This window comes from Ochlerotatus camptorhynchus, unplaced genomic scaffold (assembly GCF_037179485.1).
Source record: "Ochlerotatus camptorhynchus isolate MF236.1 unplaced genomic scaffold, CSIRO-AGI_Acam_v1.1 ptg000577l, whole genome shotgun sequence".
Taxonomy (NCBI): Eukaryota; Metazoa; Arthropoda; class Insecta; order Diptera; family Culicidae; genus Ochlerotatus; species Ochlerotatus camptorhynchus.
In genome coordinates this window covers 776,429-797,999 of record NW_027041058.1, presented here as the reverse complement: position 1 = coordinate 797,999, position 21,571 = coordinate 776,429, and the positions used below count along the sequence as shown (strand labels likewise).

The following is a 21,571-nucleotide window of genomic DNA, read 5'->3' as shown; positions in this document are numbered from 1 at the left end:
TGGAGAACGTAGATCATTTGGTATACGTGGAAATAGTTAAAGATTATCCACATAGACACTATGAATCTGTTTGGACATATTTCGATACTACAGACTTCATTCCAGTCATGGTTGATCTAGTAAGATAAATCATCTGAACTGAAGAACGATTTGGAGAACTCAAAACATCTGGTATACATGACAATAGTTCATACATGATCCACATAGACACTGTGCATCTGTCTGGAAATATTTCGATACTAAAGACATTGTCCCAATCTCGATTGATCTAGTCGATCAAATTATCTGAACTCCAGGACGATGTGACGAACCTTGAACGTCTGTATTACTCGGAAATAGATCATGCATAATCCACATAGACTCATTGAATCTGATCGGACATTTTTCGATACAACAGACATTATTGCAGAGCAAATCAACTGATGTCCTGGACGATTGGGAAAACCTATAATTTCCGGTATAAATAGTAATAAGTCGTGCATGATCCACAAAAAGTGCTAGGTTCATATCAGAAAAAAAAATATCATGAAATTGTCTCACCATTGGACAGACCCCAAGGAATATCCGTGTAAATACACAACCGTGACGTGACCATCAAGTGTGACTTATGAAACTCTGGTAATTTCTCGATTATGTGCAGGGTTTTTGGTTTGAATCGGTAAAAATATTGAGAAAACTAGAGCCAAATTAACCAGAACATTAAGGACAGTAAAATACGTCAGAGACGCAAAGGTTAATTTTCAAGAAAATTTGCATTAATTTTTTTTAAATAATGTTTCATCAAATCTAGGCCGGTATTATTCAATAGAATCTCATAATGTAAGGGTGTTTTATTATGTTTATAGAACTGCAGATAAATGTATAAAAATTGTAAAGGTAGTTTCAGGTGGGATGGGATAAATTTCAGAGAAATTCTTCCCGGAATTTCAAGAAATTTTTAGGTTGAATTAATGGAAATTTTTTTGGTGAAATTTGTGACCAATTTGGAGCTGGAATTTCTGGGAAATTTCGGGTGGTCTTTAAGAAACATTCAGTTTGAACTTTCAGGAAAATTCCTTGGCGAATTTGCAAAAGAACTTTCAGACGCAATTCTGGAGCGGAATTACATTGAAATTCATCTGGAAAATTCCAGATGGAAGTTCAGGAAAATTTCAGGTGATATTTTATGTTAATTTCATGTGGAATTTGAGGTAAACTCTAGCAGTTTCATGAATCCTAATTTTGGCTCGAAATTCCATGAGAAATTAGAGGGGAACTCCAAAATAAATTATATTGATCGATGCTTTGATGTTGATGAATTTTTAGGTGAAAATTCCTCGGGAAATTTCAAATAGAACTTTAGGAAAATTTAAAGAAAACTTCATGTGATATTTTAGAGAAGTTCCATGCAAAGTTTAGGGTAATTTTAGGCAGATTTTGAATTCTGATTCTGCCCAGAATTTCTCGCAAATTCCGTCTGAAGTTCACCTGAGAATATGTCTGAAACTGAAATTTTTAACAGAATTCCAGTCGAAATTTTTATGGTAAATTTTGGTGAAACTTCTGGAAAATTCTGGGAAACATTTCAAAGAAAGTTGCGAATAATTTTAAGACAGCACTTCAAGGAGATTATAGGCGAAAAATCAGTTAAATTTAAAGAATATTTTGTCTAGAAATTTCCTGAGATTCCGTCTGAAGTTCATCTGAATTCTATTACATAGAAATTTGCAGGTAGGATTAAAAAAAAAATCTTGGTGGAATTTGAGGAAAATTTCTGGTGAAAAATTGCAGATGGAATTAAAAAAAAAAATAGGAAATTTAGGAATATCCAGTCAGTCTCTTTTGGGAAATCCCGGGTAAAAATTCAGGAACATTTCAAGTTAAAATTAATGGAAATTATTCGAATGTAGCGGGAAATTCCAATAATGGAAAACGGAATTTTAGGGCAATTTAACGTAAAATTTTACGGCTAATGTTTCCATTAACATCTATCAAGAATTTGAAACAAATTTCTCTTGGAATTGCTTGTTAAGGAAAGGTTCATTAATTATGTCACGCAAATTTGGCCCATTTTCAACCCCCTATTTTCAATAATTTATACTATACATAAATAACTGAAGATGGTACAATGTTATTTAAAAAAATTAAAGGTTTCAAACGATATTCCGTTAGCTCAGTCGGTAAAGGCGCAGCTACAAAGCAGGTCCATGCTGGAGGCAACTGAGTTCGATCCCCGTCTCTTAATTTTTCGGGTTGGTAAATTTCTCCAATTACCAAATTCTCCAATCCGAAGGTCCCTTCTATATCGAGATGTATGTAAGTAGTATGGATTCCCTGCACCTTTCTAAGTAGACATTTCATAAACTTTCCATTCAATCCCCTGCGATTGTAAAGACGTTACCAGGTGTATAATGCGATGTTGTATTTCATAAAAATTGAGTACCTCGTTTCTTTAAAAAAAATCGACAAAATTTGTAACGTAGACACTAAAACAAGGTACCGTAAAACGGAGTATCTGTCATAATGCGGGTAATTTTGATAGTAGAATATAAAGATTAAATTTACCTTCTGTACTATTTCCCAACTGGAAACATTGCAATAGTGGCTTATTCAATAAAATTTAATAAATCTTGCGATCAGCTTCAATTTCAGGCATTCATTAATCACAGCTAACATTAATTATCAACGTCATATTATGATTGATCAAACAATTTAAATTTTGGTTGCCTGAAACTGCCATTTTCAGAGAAATTGCAATTACAAAATAGGTGAAATCTTGTTTTAAAATTGCTTTACAAAGCAAATGAAGGGATTTTTTTTCCTCTGTTCGGACCTAACACTACTGCGACCAGTAATTTGATCTATTGTAGTATATGCCTTGTACTAAGTTTAGTGCATGACGTATTACTCCTGAAACACCCTCCAAAGGCGCGCCCCTTTGTCAGTCAAAATTGGATTTCCTAGCAACAAAATTAAGGAATGAAATTGATAGTGACCATGCATCAGAACCCTAATCTTAACCACTTCAAACCAGGGCCTCACAAAGTCACTTTAAATCGAAAATCGTCAAGTGACGATGAAGCTGTCAACCATCACTTTCAATTGAAAAGCATTCTGTCTTCTCTTCGAGCAAATCCCCGTCAACATCAACACAACCACTTTCGATCGCTTTTTATGCTGTTTGTTTTGGTTTGACTCGTGTTCATTTCATCTTTCATTGTCAAATGAACCTACTTTTGCATTGAAGCGAAGCTGTTCGATCCAAATTCGCGCAGTTTTTATGACTTTTGTTGATTGTTCACTCGGTTCATTTAAGCGTGTGCGCATAAATCTGTGCACGTGGTTGTAAAATTTATCATTGTTGGGTGGTTTTTTTTTTTGTATTTTGGTATTTTTGTAATCGGAATGAAGTCTACAGATCGAAAATTGATATGCGATGCCAATTCGAAATTCAAGATGGCGGCTTCCGATATCAGAACAAGTGGGAAATATTGTCAAATACCCATCAATATAGGTATTTTTGAAATCGTATTGGCGTCTAGAGGCCGGAAATCGATATCCGACGCCATTTTTAAATCAAATATGGCGGCTTCCTATTTCAGAAAAAATAGGAAATGCTGATGCCGTCCATCAATTTGGGTATTTTTGGAAACGCGGTGACGTCGGGAGATTGGAAATCAATATCCGACGGCATTTTGAAATCCATGATGGCGGCTTCCGGTTTAAGAAAAAGTTTTAAATTATATCAAATACCCATACAAACGGTTCTTTTTTAGAATCACGGTAACATCTAGAAGCAGAAAATCGTTATCTAACGCCGAAAATTGATGTCGCTTTAAACCCAAGATGACGGCTTTGGTTCAGAAAAACTGTGAAACGACGCCATATTGTAATTCAAGATGGTAGCTTACAATTTCAGAAGAAGTGTCAAATAGCCTACAAATGGCATCTTATATCGATTTTCAGCATCTACGCGTGGTCTCCGTACCGAAAATACCCAGATCTTAAGGGTATCTGACACTTTTTTTGAAACCCGATGGCTGCCATATTGGATTTCAAAATGGCATCGAATATCAATTTTCGGCATCTACACGTTGTCCCTGTTCTGAAAATAACCATATTGTAGGGTATTTGACACCTTTTCTGAAACCCTATGGTCGCCATATTGGAGTCCAACATAGCATCGGATATCGTTGTCACCGTGCCGAAAATACCTATATCTTGGTTATTTGACACGTTTTAGGAAACTTGATGGTCACCATCTTGGATTCCAAAATGGTGTCGAATATCGATTTTCGGTATCTACACGTCGTCTCCGTTCCGAAAATACCCATATTGTAGGATATTTGACACTTTCTGAATCCTGATAGCCGCCATTTTGGATTCCAAAATATTGTCGGATATCGATTTTTGCCATCTACGCGGCATCCCCGTTTCGAAAATACGCTATTGTAGGGTATTTGATACTTTTTCTGAAACCCAATAGCCGCCATTTTGGATTCCAAAATAACGTCGAATATCGATCATTGTCATTTTCGATTGCTCGAAATGAAGCGATTCTGCGGAGAGTTTATTTTCTTATCTTTTTTTTTTCGAAAATGCAGAACCCTGCTTCAAACTATGGAACAACGAATAGAAGATAAGGAATCACATAGATGAAGACTAACTAAATCATTTTTTCCTTGTTTCAAGTTCATCCTCGGTGGGCAAAGCCGAGTCTTGTAACTATCAACAAGGCATAAAAAGTAACAAGGACTAAGATGTGTTCCTTTGATTTTTGAAAAATCCTGTTTCCCAAGTTTGAAGTACTCAGGACTAGGAATCGGTGGTAGATCTTACATCCCGTAACGCACCACGATAAGGTGATCGACCCACGTTACGGGGCAAACGAAGGGATAAATTATATTGCCGTCTTTAGAAAAGTTGTGTATTTTGATGATATTGAAAACTTTGTAGAACATGTAAAATCGATTAGCTAAGATTTAAGATGCAAACATACTTAAAATAAGGCTGATTTTAACAGTGGCGTCGCGTAACCTCACATTTTACCTGTTCAACAACTTTGAAAACGTTATTTAGGGACATGCTTACATTCAAATCAGTTTCAAAAGGCACAGGATCTTCTAGTTTCACTGATTTGTATCCATTGGAATCAATATTGTTTTATTTGTTTACGTTTTATGAGTTGTTGAACAGGTAGATTGAGGTTAGGGCGACGCCACTGGATTTTAAGGTAGTTTTGACAAAAATCCATTTATATCTAGCTAGACTTAGGATGTAGAAACTTAGTGTCTTCAGAAAAGTTCCATGAAATTCGAAGTTCTACAACTTTGCCATAAACCTTTTACCTTGTGATTACAAAAAGTTAGTTTTTCCAAGCGTAATACCACCTTAATAACAGGGTGTCCATCCAACCGGAAAAACCGGGAAATCCGGGAAAAAACCGGGAATTCGGATTTACCGGGAAAAAAACGGGAAAAAATGCTGGAAAACCCAAATCGCACCGGGAAAGATAATGTATACTCATCCTAAGTAACAATTTTGGTTTTATCATAGTCTTGTAGGCCATAATTTAGTCTTCAAGAATCATTTAAACCCTTATAAAACTTGCATTTTTACATGGAATCAATCATTTTTTTTTAATATGCACTTCTGTTTAAAATTTTCATATTATGCTTTCACTGTGGTAAAGTATCAAAATTCCTCAAAATTACAAAACAAATCTATTCTTTTCTTTCATTTTTTTGGAGCATGTGGAGCTACCAAGATAGCTTACAGGGTATCTTTTTTCTTCTTTTGGTTGTCATTGGATGAACATTTTTTTGAATTATTTTGCTACAGTTCTCCGAGTAAAGTAGTGTTAATATAGAGCCTAACCGAGACATATCTTGTCACGAAGCTACTTGAAGATAGAGAAGCAAATTCATGCCAATTAAAAAAAAAAGTCCGATCTCAAACTCCTTGCATACCCGATCATGCTTGGCCTGCAAATGTTCGACACCGTACACAATCAACGAACTTAAAAAAAATCATGAGATGATTGGTCCAGAGATAAATTAAAAATAATTTCTGCACTTTGTGCTAATCAGGTACACAAGATTAGTCAGGATATCGTAGAATACCTTGGTTAGCCTGTAAAATATAAAGATCTGAATCCATACCTCTCACGCTGAAGTCAATGTATTTGATTATCTTAGAGATAAATCATCCACCTCAAACGTAGGGGTAATCATCATTATCATGAACTTAAATCTTACCGGGATAAGTCACGAATGATCCATGAGTGTTAAAGTTACTATTATATATAGTATAATATATAATAATATAATAAAAAAAATAATAAAGATCTGAACTCCAGAAATTTTGGAAAACCTAATATTCCAAACCACACAAGCAACATTTTCGACTTCAATGTGGTCTTTAAGTCCATTCTAAGCCTATGAGGCCTCTTCAAAACCATGATAAAACCAAAATTGTTACTTGGGCAATTATATTATGGGGCTTCCCGAAGGTTTACCCATTCTATCATTAAGTCGAATCATCGTATTGATAATCTTAAATTATATTTCGAACGGAGACTTAAAATGCTCAAAAGTGGAAATCGAACAAGATATATATTAACCTGTAAAATATCTCCAATACAATTTAAATATTTTGGCAACACATTGTATTCCACCAAATGTTTTTAGGCATATAGAACTTCAACTCCTGGAAGATTTTAAGAATTTTTAATACTTCGTATTGATTTATGCTTTTTTCAATATACCAAAACAACATTTAGGCTAAATTTTTGCAGGAGACCCTTTGATTTTATACGAATTTATGCTTCCATGAGATTTTGGAGATCTAGATCAACAACATGTTAATGCAAATCTTATCTTATATTTTTCTGCAAAATTTACGTATTGTAGAGCAATTCTGCTGAAAAAATATGATTATCTATAAACAGTTATTTTTTAATGCCTTTTACCGGGAAATATGAGAAAGATTTTGACCGTATTTTTTCCGAATGGTCCCACTGTGCCAACGGTGGCAAATTTCGGCGATCGATCCGTGCCTGCGAGTCGTTGTCAAAGTTGACGTTATCAAAGCTATATTCCATGGTTCCGCCGCCGGCGCTTTATAGATATTAAACCATTCTGTGAATTCCATAATTGGCCTCCAATGTTTAATAATAGATTTTAATTGTGCGAAGAAGCTGCCATGTCACATTCTAATCCCTCTGTTTTTTTTCAATTTTCTCGCCAACATTCCAACAGGTGACGTTCAACAAGCGCAAATTCGGCGTCATGAAGAAGGCGTACGAACTGTCGGTGCTGTGCGATTGCGAAATAGCCTTAATCATCTTCAGCAGCACCAACAAGCTGTACCAGTATGCCAGCACCGACATGGACAAGGTCCTGCTGAAGTACACCGAGTATAACGAGCCGCATGAGTCGCTGACGAACAAGAACATTATCGAGGTACGCCGGAGTGTGCTGTGTGAGGTGGAGTGCCGCTGCTGGGTTTTCCACATGCAAAGTATTACCTGCACCACCACAAAGTTGAATCAAAAGAATAACAACAACTACTACCCCTTTTTTCCCCCTGCTGCAGTCTCTGCATTGAGTAACATACATACACACACACACCCTCCCCTCTCTCTCTCTCTGCTTCTTTTGTTTTTCTTTCTTCTGTAATATGCCGTAATGATTGCGTTAGATTTTGTTGTTACTGCCGCGTTGCCTTTTTCCGTTCTTTGTGATCCCGCCCGACCGACGACTTAACCTTCTACGCGGTGCTTTTATGTTACATGAGTTCCTTACGTTGTTAGAATTTTGTTTTTATTTTCGTTTCTTCCCACTATATTTTGCATTCGTCGTAACGAACAGGTTGTTTGATGTGTTTTAATTATTGCATATTTCCTTTCTCCCACTTGTGCTCCTGTGGTCGCAAAAGGCTTACATCATTTCGGGTGCTAATCATTCAACGAACAAGTAACATTGTATCACTTGGAAAAAAGTTAATTGTGGCAGCGTAGATTTCTGCCTCATTTTTAGCACAGGAAGAGTTGAGCAAAAAGTTTTCGTCCTCGTGAAGTGAACTTTGGCCAACTTATGATGCTCCCGACGAATTCTTAGATAAGAAGTTTTCTTGTATAATGCAACCGGCTTTTCAGAGAAAATAATTCGAAGTGATGTAAAAGTGTTACGAGCAGGGGCAGGTTTTTCCTGGAGTGCTACGGAAAGAATACGTATCTGTTATAAGATTTTGTTCGTGAAATAATCCCACCGGTGGCAGAAGGTCAAATTTATTTTAAGGTCGTTTAATTCGTAGGTTTTTTTTGTTAAGTCGTCTGGAGGTCGCAGCTGTACGAATGGTCATAATCTGAATTCTGAAGGTTCCTACGGCTTCGTATTGATATTCAGCTTGTTGTTGAGATTTTGTAAGTTTAGCTGTCATCAAAATCAGTTCAACTTTCTACATCGGTGAAGCCCTGTCATGGTGGTTACGCATGGTTACTTGGTTACTACATAAGGGAATTTTCGAGATGAATGAATGCTCATGTGTTCCTGTGAAGACAAGTACCAAAGGCATTAAGGACTTTGTGGATGCAAATTTTCATTAGGCGCTCTCGTAGTGAAAAATTATTGGTCCGCCCCTTGCGTTAAAATCAAACGCTAGGAAAATATTTCGCCGAATTAAAAATATAACAATTGTATACTGATTGAGTTGGTCAGATTTTATAAGTTTTTTGCGGGGTACATATCAGCGAAACTTCAGGACAGTTCCACTAGTTTAAGGAAAATTGCAGGAACTTTTATTTGTTCTGAGATATTTTGGAAACTTCAGAGTTTCTTAGAGCAATTTATAACTTCAGGAAAGCTTCGAATACTGCAGATATGTTCCAAGCAGGGTCCTACATTTTCGAAGCTCTAAAATGAGCTCGAGTTTGGTCTCTTTCATAAAACGTGTTTAACGCATCATTTTCACCTAGCTAGACTATCAGCACGAAACGAATATGAAAAACAAGCACGCTTAGAACCAGGGCCCCACAAAGTCACTTTCAATCGAAAATCTTCACGTGACGATGAAGCTCTAAACCATCACTTTTAATTGAAAGTCATTGTGTCTTTATCTTCAAGCAGATCCCCGTCAACATCAACAGAACCTTTTTCGATCGGTTTTCATGCTGTTTGTTTTGGCTTGACTCGTGTTCATTTTAGCGTGTGCGCATAGATCTGTGCACGTGGTTGTAAAATTTATCATTGTTGGGTGGTTTGTTTACCCATCCATATGGGTACTTTTTGAATCGGGGTGACGTCTAGTGATCGAAAATTGATATGCGACGCCATTTTTAAATCCAAGATGGCGGCTTCCGATTCCAGAACAAGTGGGAAATATTGTCAAATACCCATCAATATAGGTATTTTTTGGGATCGCGATGACGTTTAGAGGCCGGAAATCGATATCCGACGCCATTTTGAAATCCAATATGACGGCTTCCTATTTCAGAAAAAAAGTGGGAAATGCTGATGCCGTCCCATCAATATGGGTATTTTTGGAATCGGGGTGACGTCTGGAGATTGGAAATCAATATCCGACGCCATTTTGTAATCCATCAAATCCGGAGTGATTTGAGATTTGGGCGTAATTGCTTTTGTAAACAAAGACGTCAATTGTCGATTTCTCTTGAAATAAAGCTCAACTTAATAAACAAACTATACCAAATGATAGGGGAATCATTCCTGTACCTCATAGCGTTAGTAGTTTTCGAGATTGAGCTTTTATTCGCGAGAAATCGGTGATTGACGTATTTGTTTACAAATTCAATTACGCCCAAATCTCAAATCACTCTGGAAACACCCATACAAACGGTTTTTTTTAAGAATCCGGGTAACGTCTAGAAACCGGGAATCGATATCCAACACCATTTTGTAATCCAAACGGCGGCTTCCGATTTGCGGAAAAGTGTCAAATACCCTAAAATATGGGTATTTTCAGGATGATATCACGCCGTCTTTTTTGGAATCGGACTGACATCTAGAAGCCAGAAATCGATGTGCCAGGCCATCTTGAAATTCAATTTAAGAAGAAGTGTCAAATAGTATACAAATGGCATCGAATATTGATTTTCAGCGTGGTCCCCGTTCCGAAAATACCCAGATCTTAGGGTATTTGACACTTTTGTGAAACCCGATGGCCGCCATATTGGATTCCAAAATGGCATCGAATATCGATTTTTACATGTACACGTTTTCCTAATTCCGAAAATACCCATATTGTAGGGTATTTAACACTTTCTGAACCCTGATGGCCACCATATTGGATTCCAAAGTGGTATCTGATATCGATTTTTGGCATCTACGCGTTGTCCCTGTTCTGAAACTAACCATATTGTAGGGTATTTGACACCTTTTCTGAAACCCTATGGATCTTAGGGTATTTGACACGTTTTAGGAAACTTGATGGCCGCCATTTTGGATTCCAAAATAACGTCGAATATCAATTTTCCGCACCGTCGTCCTCGTTTCGAAAATACCTATATTGTGGGGTATTTGAGACTTTCCCTGACCCCGATGGCCGCCATCTTGGAGTCCAGAATGGCCTCGTTAATTTAATTTTCGTTCAATATAAAATAATATCTTATTACTACACCTAATCTGATAGGGAAGGCTATCGGCAACCTATATTGTGCGGATACTATCCGGATACTTTATTTTGATGCCTGCGTCGTCAGGTGGTGACAAGTCGAATGAGCCCCGAAAAAACGAAGGAAGCAGTTTTCGAGTCATTCATTGCGTCAATTGAAACAAGTCTTTGCTTCAAATGAAATTGAACTGAAGCACTCGACGAACGAAACAAGTGATAGTCCAGTCATGTTTGAAAAGAGAAATGTTCATCGTGACTCGATAACAAGAAACACGATGACTTACACGAAAATGATATTGCTCGAAATGAAGCGATTCTGCGGAGAGTTCATTTTCTTTTCTTTTTTTCGAAAATGCAGAACCCTGCTTAGAACGAAAGGCTGGCTGTGGATTTTCGCGTCGTTGCTTTGCTCATCCCTTTCAATGAAAGTAACGTCTATTATCGAGATGAAACGAAACCTTGTGGCTCTTAACCCCTTTCACCGACACCATATCATCGCTCTTTCAATTTGTTTAATATGTTTTCGTAATTTTTTTTAAGATTAATATGTGGATGGAAGCTAAATTAAATGTGTAGTCTTCAATCTTTATATGCTTAAAATATATATTTTCATTTTCCGTCATGAAAGACGATAATGTGAAGCCCTGGTTTCAAGAACATTAGGAAATATGCGAAACATTCAGAGAAGTTTGAAACACCGAGAACTACAAGATAGTTCTGAGCTCTGGGGATGTTTAAAGATCTTTAAGGGGTAAGTTCCAAAAACTTCAGGGCAGTTTCATGAACTTCAGTAAATCAATCAGTCTATTTTAGAAATTTTAAATGAACTTCAAGAAAGTCCAGACATATTTAGGTATGTTTATTGATCTTTTAGAAAGGTCAGAGAGCTTCGGGAAGGTTCTGAGAACTTCATAGAAGTCCCATGAACATCCGAAAAATTGCGGAAATTCCTGGCAAATTTTGGCTACTCCCGGGTATTTTTTCCCCTGTTGGGTATATTCATCACTGCAACCAGTCAGTGTTGGGAAAATATCAAAGAATCAAATCTCACCAACGCCCAAGATCACGCTTGATTTTCGTAGACAAAAATCAACAAACAAACAACTGCGGTTGATTTCGCAAGCTGTGATTTTGCAGCTCGGAATATCAAACTAACAAAACTCACCAGCTGCAAATCTCACCAAACTGTGGTGAGATTCAGTTGAATGATTTTTGCTTTACACCCGAATGCAACCGAAACTTCCAAAACGGCTTACAGCAGTCCCTTCGCGTCTGCCATCGGTGAAGATTAAATAGAGATAGCAAACTATGCTTTCTCTTTCTAAGAAAACGATGTACAACTGAATCATTTTTGTGTCGAGTCAACTCTCAGCTTGATCTTTGCACGTTGTGAATAGTCTCGCAATATCAAAGGAGCTGGTAAAATCAATATCAAGCATGATATTTTGTTCCAATATCACACGTGATATTGCGAGCCCATAAGAGCGGAAAAATATCAATTGATTTCTGATTTTGCCAACACTGATTCTGCAACCATTACTTTGATATATTGTGATATTCCAAAACATTGGATTAGCTTCTGAAAAAAAATGTAGGTTGTTTAAAGATATTCCAAGAAAAAAGTCCAGGAAACTTCGATCATAGTTCGGAGTCCTATGATCGTCAAAAAATCTGGAACTTAAATGAAGTTCCGGGAAATTAAAAAAATATTGAAAGCATTTATGAGCAATGACGAATCGGAAAAAAAGCTCGATCTTCTCCGATTTGTTTAAAACTTTGCATAATTGTGTGTTATGGGAAATCATTTACATTTTTACCCAAAAATATCGGTCATTTTGTATGTTGATTTTTTTTCAAAGTGGCGTCTTTGTATTTTTTTCAATAAATTGTAGCACAAAAACGTCACTTCGGATCGAAATGACGTCTGAGACAAAGTTGTAGCACAGACAAACAGACGTAACTATTTGAAAAAAATTTTCTTGAAAACATAGTATCTCAAAACATAGGACCTCAGTAGCGAAATCTTTCAGGTTTCTCGCGGAAAACAAGCTTGCTCGCTAACTCGCAAACAATATTGCATAAAAGTTCTATAGAATGTATAGAAACGTCAAAGTGATCCGCTGCCAGCGCTGCGGCGAGTAGTTCGCGGAACTGATAATATTCAAATCAACCGTTAAATGCGTGAACGAAGATACACAATGAAGAGCTACGTCTGTTTGTCTGTGGTTGTAGTCTTTCTTCGAAAATTATAGACGGTAATTTATTTTTTAGTTATTTTGAGTAAAAACTGAAATATCTCACAAAGTATACTTTCAATATTTATAACTTTCAAAGGAAGTTTTAAACATTTCCAATACAAATTTCCAAGCATTTCCAGCGTACTATCAGCAGTATTTTGGATGGCTTGTCGGAAGGAGTTTTTGGAGAAAACAATTCACAGAACTTTCACCGAAGTGTCCCAAAATGTCCTCCGAAGATTTCTAGGAACTCCTGAATTCTAGAGAAAGGTCAAAGGGCTTTCAAATATCGTTTCCAAAACTTTCAAAAATGATTTAGAGTATGGTGAGAGGACCACCATTTTGGAGGGTTTATTGAGAGGAAACAGTTCACCGAACTTCAACTGAGGTGCCCCAACAAATGTTTAGAACATTTTCAGGTACTTCTAAGTTATATAGAAAGTTCGTAAGAATCTCAAAGGAATTCTCGGGGAGAATTTGCAGGGACAGTGTACAGAAATTCAAATGAGTTGAAGATCTTTGAACTTCTTACAAGTTCCTGCAGTTTTCATGAAGCATTTTGAAGTTATCAAAGCTTTCCTGAAGTTCCCAAAATCTCAGATTTTACCTTATTACCACGCTGTCGTCCATGAAATTTTCTCGAAATCCCAAGTATTTCCTTTCATTCCTCGAATCTTCTCTAAAGTTTCTTGAAAACATGAGGATCACTCTGAAGTTCTCTGATCTATCCTGAAGTTCTCGCTATTAATCTGAGGATGTTTCTGGAATTGTCCTGAATTCAACTAAACTGTCCTGAAAATATCTTAACATCCCGACGTTTTTTGCACTTCCTTGAATTTATTGGATCAACAGTTTTTAGCGACAACAGTTTTAACTTCACTGATGTTCTCTGATAATGTTTTGATCTTCTTGAAATTTCTCGCTATTTTTTTTTTATTTTAACTGTCTCAAAGTTCTCGAAAGCTGTTGGAACTTTCCTGAAGTTCCCGCAATTTTCCTGTTATTCATGGAACTATTTTAAAGTTCTCAGAACAGCCACGAAGTCCACATAACTTCTCCTAAATTTTTTAAACTCAATTGGAGTCATTTAAAATCTTTAAACTTCTGATAAGTTCCTGTCAATTTTCCTGAATTTAATGGAAAAGTTCTTGACATTTTCATTTTTTTCCTTGATTTATTTTCTGTCGTGGACCAACGGCTTTACTTCTGGGGTGAGAGGTAATCACGCTTACCACCGGTGTCGCTTGACATTTTCCTGGTTTTTATGGACCTGCGCTAAGATCATTGGAACTTAACATTAAGAATCTTTAATCTTGAAGTGCTATCGTGAAGTTATCAGAAGTTCCTTGAAATTCCGAATTATGATGAAATTCTCAAAACTATGATGAAATTCTCAAAACTATGATTCCCGCATTTTTTTTTACTTCTGATGATAAGGAAAAACTTGAACAGGGTGTCGATAAACTAAAAAAACGGGGAAAATCAGGGAATCTCAGGGAATTTCATTCTAATTCAGGGAAATATTTCTTAATCACAGTATGTAAATAAGTATGATTGACCTCGCTAGTTTCAAACAACTTAATTACTCTGTGTAGTTTGAGTATGGTTGTTCATTTCAAAATTTTAATTAGAGTTGCAAACTTGCGTCTCTTAATAGATGTTTCACCCAGAATCTTAAAAAATATACTCCCTGATTTTCAATGTCGATTTTTTAGAACAGACCTACCCTTTCGCGAAGACAACAAATCAAGAAGACTGGCCACTTTGCCAGAATCCAAGTGATAGATACAATGGCGCTGCGCTTGAGTGAAGGTGGAAGCAACGCATAGAAAAATGAGCAAATACTCTTCTGAGGATGTAATCTTTGCTATCAAATTCGTTCGAAGCATTTACCTTTGAGCGGCAGATGACGCGATTGTACCTGTCTCATAGCGTTCGTGTGAGAAAATGGAAGAGTTGCCAGTCTTCTTGATTTGTTGTCTTCGCCTTTAGGCTACCTCTAAGGAATAGAATGAGCGAAATAAATATGTATAGAAAGGTCAACACCGACGGTAGAAGTGAAGAAGGTCAGTTACGTTATGGGATAACTGTATTTTGGAAGATATACTCAACAACTATTGATCTAGTAGGTAGGGGAAATGGATGTAATGTCGGCCTAAATGCCCCTAATTTGGGCCCATACATAAATTCAGCACTCGACTAAATTTTCAATAGCGACCAAAAATATCCATTAGTACCGTCCCAATGACGCTTTCATCTAGATAAAATTGATAAATAGCAGATTTTTAGCGATGGGTCCAATCTTAGATCCATAGGCCAACATTGGAGCCATTTCCCCTATCTAAGATTTTAAATATTGAGAATAAACATTATCTGAACACACCAAACTCGTTTCGGAGTTTACATGCATTTTGTAAATCTGGTTAGCTCGGAAAATAAGCTTCTAAGTCAAGTTTTTATATTGTGATGTTGTTACTATTGCTGTTGAGATGGAATTTACTTACTGAATTTTAGAGGTGAAAACACTGCTTTTACGATTTCCGGAATAATTTTCTTGCGAAGCTGAAATAATACTTAAAGAAAATTAAACTTATAATGGGATTAGAGACAAGTGTTTCATATGCAAAATGCAGGGGAACTGAGAGCAGTTCTGCCCCTTGTTAAAGTCCCGAAAAAAAACGCGTTTTGATTTTTCTAAAAATATTGGAATAAGATATAGAATACCTAAAAAAAAAAACAAACATAAAAGTCAAGAAAACTTCAGAGCACTCCAAAGAACTTGTGGATAGTTTGTAGAAATTCCAAGAACCTCAGACAAGCTAGTTCTTGAGCCCTTCAGACAAGCTCAGCGATTTTAAGGGAAGTCCCAATAATTTCAGGAAAGTTCCAACTTTTGGGGAAGTTTGAAGATCTGTAAAGGACAATTTCTAAAAATTCAGAATAACTCCATAAATTCTAGAAAAAAAAAATCGAGAAGCTGTAGTCCAGATAACTTCTTAGAAATTTAGAAAACTTCATAGATATTCAGCCATAGCAATACAATATAGCGGTTCTCAGAATTTTGAAAAAAATTGTATTTTTGTTCACTTATCGCAAAAGATTAGATTCGTATTTTTTTTTTGTCTTTATGGTAACCATTTCCATGTTAGGGTGGTCCAAAAAAATTAAAAATTTTTTTTAACGAATTCATAACTTTTGAACGACAGGGCCGATTGCAAAGATCAAAATATGAAATGAAAAAAAAAATACTTTTTAGGAAAAATATAATAATATTAAGCAATGTATTTTTTTTTCGTTTTTGAGTTATATTTTTTTGAAGTTATCAAGTTTTGGGTTTTCGCTCAATACTCCTATGCGACTAGACTACCATGCGTCTCCATCGATTTATAACGATTGTAACATGATCACATGGAAAATAGCGAGAACATTCAAGAAGTCCCAAAAGTTAAAGATGGTGCGGAGAACATCAGGGAAGTTAAGAGACTAAATTAGGAAACTACACAGAAGTTCCGAAAACTTCACGGAAGTGCAGAAAAAGTCGTAAAACTACGCTCTTCAGGAGAGTTTCATCAATTTTAGGGCGAAGAGATAATCCAGCCAAGTACTGAAAGTCTCTAATATAACGAAAAGAAATAATAATGTCAGGGCAATCATTAGAAGAGTAGCGAGAACTTTAGGGTGGTCCACAAAAATTGTAGAAACTTCAAAAAAAGTTCCGAGGAGTGTAAGGAATTACCAAGGATTTCGTGGATGTTTCATGAATTGACTGGGAAATTCTGAGAAATTCTGCAAAATTTAGGCGGTTCCATCAGCTTCAGGGAAATTGCAAAAAATTTTACGAAGTTCTAGAAAAAAGTAGAAGAGTCTGTGCCTATGGGCACGAACGGAGGCTTGACGTAGGACCGCTAGTGGACGGAACAAATATGTTGATCATTTAGTTCTTAACTCTTTCCGTTTTTGAATTGGTGGCCCTGAAAGAGGGGCGGTTGTTTTTTCAAATGGTGGCCACACCAGTGCAAGTCAATGCCGACCGGATGACGGCGGTCTAGTCATGGTGCCTAATACTGATTACACTTAAGTACATAGGTTCGAGCAACAGCTAGCGAATTAAATTTCCTTTTAATCTGCCAAATAAAGTTGAACTTTGGTTTGATTGAGAAAATGAAACATCAAGCATAACATTTTACAACGAATACTTCATATAAAAATTAATTCTTGAATAAGAAAACAAATGACCTGACAAAGATTTTCGTAATCTCGAGCATGAAAAATTAAAATTTTACGAAAATGTGATTGTTTCTTCATTAATTTTTTTCCGATTTGTCTCTTATTACTGGAACTTGATTTTTGAATTTTTGTACTTTTAGAAAAGATAAAAATCACTCAAAAAAAAATCTAGATTCAGGATTTAAGGTCTTTTGAATAGATTAATTCTTTAGAAAGCCAACTTAAGTCATTCTTCAAGATTCTAAGCTATGAACCAACTATTTCTGAACTTCAAATGAAATGGAAGTATATTTTCGATGATCATCAATAAGATCATACTATAGAATTTATACAGATTTTTGTCAGCCAGAAAAATTAAGGTGAAAATACAGATTGAAAATGAAAATAATGTGGCAACACTGCATCGTCTTTGTATTGGTGCGATGCATGCTGTTCCACTCATACGTCGTGTACGATGCTTATCCGTCCATTGCTCGAAAGCAAATGAAGAAAAAACCGATTTGACAAGCGTTTTTGATTATCGCTGCTTTTCTCCTCCCTTACTTTCATTGGTGGAATGTTGAGCGTTCAACCGAGCATTGAGCTCGCTCATGTGAGCATGCGCAATGTGTCGTTTGTTCGATTGGCGCTCTATCGTTGCGTCCGTGTTTGGGATTTTACGTTACATGTCTGAATTTTGATTTTTTTTTTAATGTGACCCCCAGTATAGAAATTAAAGACGTAGTCCTACGTTAAAAACTTCAGAGCAATCCGAACAACTTGAGGAAAATCGAATAATTTCGAGAACATTAAGTCAGTTACATTAAATTTAGAAAATTGCGAGAACAGTCAAGAAGTTCCAAAAACTAAAGATGGTCCAGAGAAGATCAGGAAAGTTAAGAGAGCTTAAGGAAAAAAAAAAATAGGAAATTACACAGAAGTTCCGAAAACTTCACGGAAGTGCAGAAAACGTCGTGAAGCTAAGGTCTTTAGGAGAGTTTCATCAATTTTAGGGCGAAGAGACAATCCAGCCGAGAGAAAAAAACAAATAGTAATTTCAGGGCAATCATTAGAAGAGTACCCTAATAAAAATAACCATAAAAGAGAGCTTAACGACGTGTTCTGGGTATCATTCAAACCATTTGTGGGATAGTTTACCCATACGGCATACAGTTCGTTTATGGTATTTATTTATTAGGGTAGCGAGAACTTTCGGGTGGTCTACAACAAAGTAGAAACTTAAAAAGTTCCGACGAGTGTAAGGAAATACCAAGAATTTCGTGGAAGTTTCGTGAATTTTCTGGGAAATTCTGAGAAATTCTGCAAAATTTTGGGTACTTTTTGGGAAGTTTCAGGGAAATTGCAGAAATTTTTACGAAGTTCTAGGAATTCGAAAAAACTTCAGAGCAATCCGAACCACTTGAGGAAAATCGTAAAAACTTTAAAGAAGTTCCAAAAACCTCAGAGAAGCTAGGTCTAGAGATCTTCACGGAAGCTCAGAGATCTTATGGGTAGTCTCAATCGATTCCGGGAAGTCCAGAATTTCTGGGAAGTTGAATGATCTGTTAAGGTTAGTTTCAATCAAGTTAGATGGCTGCTTGAGGAACATTTCGAGAAACTTTCGAAAGTAGAAAGAAAGTTCCAGGAATTTTCGGGAAGCCCAGAGAACTCCTGCAAATTTTGGAAAACTCCAGAAATGTTTTGAAAATTTTACAGAAGTCAAAATGTTTTCAGGAAAGTTTGAAGATTTTTACGACAGTTCCATTTATGTCAGGACAGTACCAAGAACTTAAGAAGAATTTCAAAACATCAGGTTAGCTTCAGGAACATCAGAGAAGACCAAATAACCCCAGAGAAGTTCAATTATCTTTACCGAAGTTCTGAGAAACTCAGGAAACTTCCGAAAACATCATAAATGTTCCGAGATCTTCAGGCAAGCCCAAAGAGTTTTAAAGAAGCTTAGAGATTTATAGGCATTATTTAGTTCATTTTTCAGAGCTGTTATGAGTACTTTGAGGATGATTATAGGACTTCAAAGGAGTTCCATCAAATATTTACTAGAACTTGAAAGAAGCTCTGAGAAATCATGGAATATTTAAGAAATATCAGGAAAATAGCCACGTTCTCAGGAAATTTCCGAAAACTTCAGAAATGTTCCGAGATCTTCAGGCAAGCCCAAAGAGTTTTAAAGAAGCTTGGGGCAACTTTATTCAGTTCATCATTCAGAGCTGTTATGAGTACTTTGAGGAAGATCAAAGATCTTCAGAGCAGTTCCATTAGATATTTGCTTGAACTTTAAAGAAGCTCCGAGAAATTATGGAATATTTCAGAAATTTCAGAAAAATAGCCAGCTCCTCAGGGAATTTCCGAAAATTTCAGAAATGTTCCTAGATCGTACGGCAAGCCCAAAGAGTTTTAATGAAGCTTAGGGATTTATAGGCAGCTTCATTCAGTTCATTTTTCAGAGCTGTTATGAGCACTTTGAGGAAGATCAAAGATCTTCAAAGGAGTTCCATTAAATATTTGCTTGAACTTTAAAGAAGCTCAGAGAAATTATGGAATATTTCAGAAATTTCAGGAAAATAGTCACGTCCTCAGGAAATTTCCGAAAGCTTCAGAAATGTTCCGAGATTTCCAGGAAAACCCAAAGAGTTTTAAAGAAGCTTAGGGAGCAGCTTCACTCAGTTCATTTTTCAGAGCTGTTATGAGTTCTTTGAGGAAGATCAAAGATCTTCAGAGCAGTTCTATTAAATATTTGCTGAAACTTTTAAGATGCTCCGAGAAATTATGGAATATTTCAGAAATTTCAGAACAATAGCCAGGTCCTCAAAGAACTTCTGAAAACTTCAGAAATGTTCCGAGATCTTCAGGTAAGCCCAAAGAGTTTGAAAGAAGCTTAGGAATTTATACGCAGCTTCACTCAGTTCATTTTTCAGAGCTTTTATGAGTATCTTTGAGGAAGATCAAAGATCTTCAGAGCAGTTCCATGAAATATTTTTTGGAACTTTAAAGAAGCTCCGAGAAGTTATGGAATATTTCAGAAATATCAGGAAAATAGCCACGTCCTCAGGGAACTTCTGAAAACTTTAAAAATGATCTTCTGAGCAGTTCAATTAAATATTTGCTGGAACTTTAAAGAAACTTTGAGAAATCATGGAATATTTCAGAAATATCAGGAAAATAGCCAGCTTCTCAAGGAACTTCCGAAAACTTCAGAAATGTTCCGAAATCTTCAGGCAAGCCCAAAGATTTTTAAAGAAGGTTAGGGCAGCTTCATTCAGTTCATTTTTCAGAGCTGTTATGAGTACTTTGAGAAAGATCAAAGATATCCAGAACAGTTCAATTAAGTATTAGCTGGCACTTTGAAGAAGCTCCGAGAAACTATGGAATATTTCAGGAAAATAACCCCGGGGAACTTTCGAAAACTTCAGAAATGTTCCGAGATCTTCAGGCAAGCCCAAAGAGTTTTAAAGAAGCGTAGGGATTTATCGGCAGCTTCATTCAGTTCATTTTTCAGAGCTGTTATGAGTTCTTTGAGGAAGATCAAAGATCTTCAGAGCAGTTCCATTAAAATATTTGCTGGCACTTTAAAGAAGCTCCGAGAAATTATGGAATATTTCAGAAATATTAGGAAAATAGCCAGGTCCTCGTGGAAGTTCTATGAATATTAATAAAATTGCCGGAACTTTAGAGAAATTAAGAAAACTTCTTGGATATTTAGGGAAGTTCATAAAGGATCGAAACCTTCAAGGCACGTCCAGAGAAATTCAAAGAAGTTTAGAGATTATAAGGGGAGTTCCACGAGCTTCAAAGAGTTTTCGAAAACTTCAGGCAATTAACGGTAACTTCAGGGTAGATCAAAGTTGAAGTTCTTTCAGATCAGCTAATTTAAAAAAAAAATTGACCGAACTTTAAAAAAGTTCTGAGAAGTTCAGGGGAGTCTGGAGAAGTTTAGTGAAATTCAGAGATCTTTATGGCAGTTGGAATAACTTCAGAAATGACTGGGCTTTTGGGAAAGTTTGAAGATCTCGAAGAATTAGTAATTTTCTTTCGTCTCAAGGAAAAGTGCTGATTGCAGTTTTATGATCCAGAGATGTTCTGCCGTTACACGCATAACTGTCTTCTGTTCTATGCAATCCTTATGCACCGTGTGACTCTTATGCGTATAACGGCAGTGTTCATAAGTGTAAAAATGTGAATGATTGTCCATAACACAAAATTTTGCAAAGTTTTTTTTTTGATTATTTGGCGTGGAACTGCTCGTTATTCAATCGGTTCATTTTACCGATTCGTTTTTGAACCGGTGAAAGCCAATCTATGTGGCATGCATTGATTATGCTTATTTAATTATATGTAATTTCCCAGAAATTACAGCTCAACTTCTATGAACCGCTGTTCGTGTACCGGTTCATTATATCGATTCAATTCTGAACCGGTAAACACCACTCTATATGAGATGTATTCATTATGCTTAATTTTTACGTACCGGACCTCGACAGCCCATAATCAATGTGCTG

The 21,571-nt window shown here is 36.3% G+C and overlaps 1 protein-coding gene and 1 long non-coding RNA gene across 14 annotated transcripts in view; one reads left to right on the top strand and one right to left on the bottom strand.

The window, feature by feature from the left end:
- The window catches only part of LOC135713752 (uncharacterized), a 511,705-nt gene that overhangs the window by 217,300 nt on the left and 272,834 nt on the right, over positions 1–21,571 (bottom strand). The gene's annotated exons all lie outside the window — the stretch shown is intronic.
- Positions 1–21,571, top strand: part of Mef2 (myocyte enhancer factor 2) — a 281,652-nt gene that overhangs the window by 225,114 nt on the left and 34,967 nt on the right. For all 13 annotated transcript variants that reach the window (XM_065236926.1, XM_065236929.1, XM_065236934.1 and 10 more), the window contains one exon: positions 7,239–7,442. In XM_065236926.1, coding sequence (XP_065092998.1) covers positions 7,239–7,442 — 204 coding nt within the window. The remainder of the gene's footprint in view (positions 1–7,238; positions 7,443–21,571) is intronic.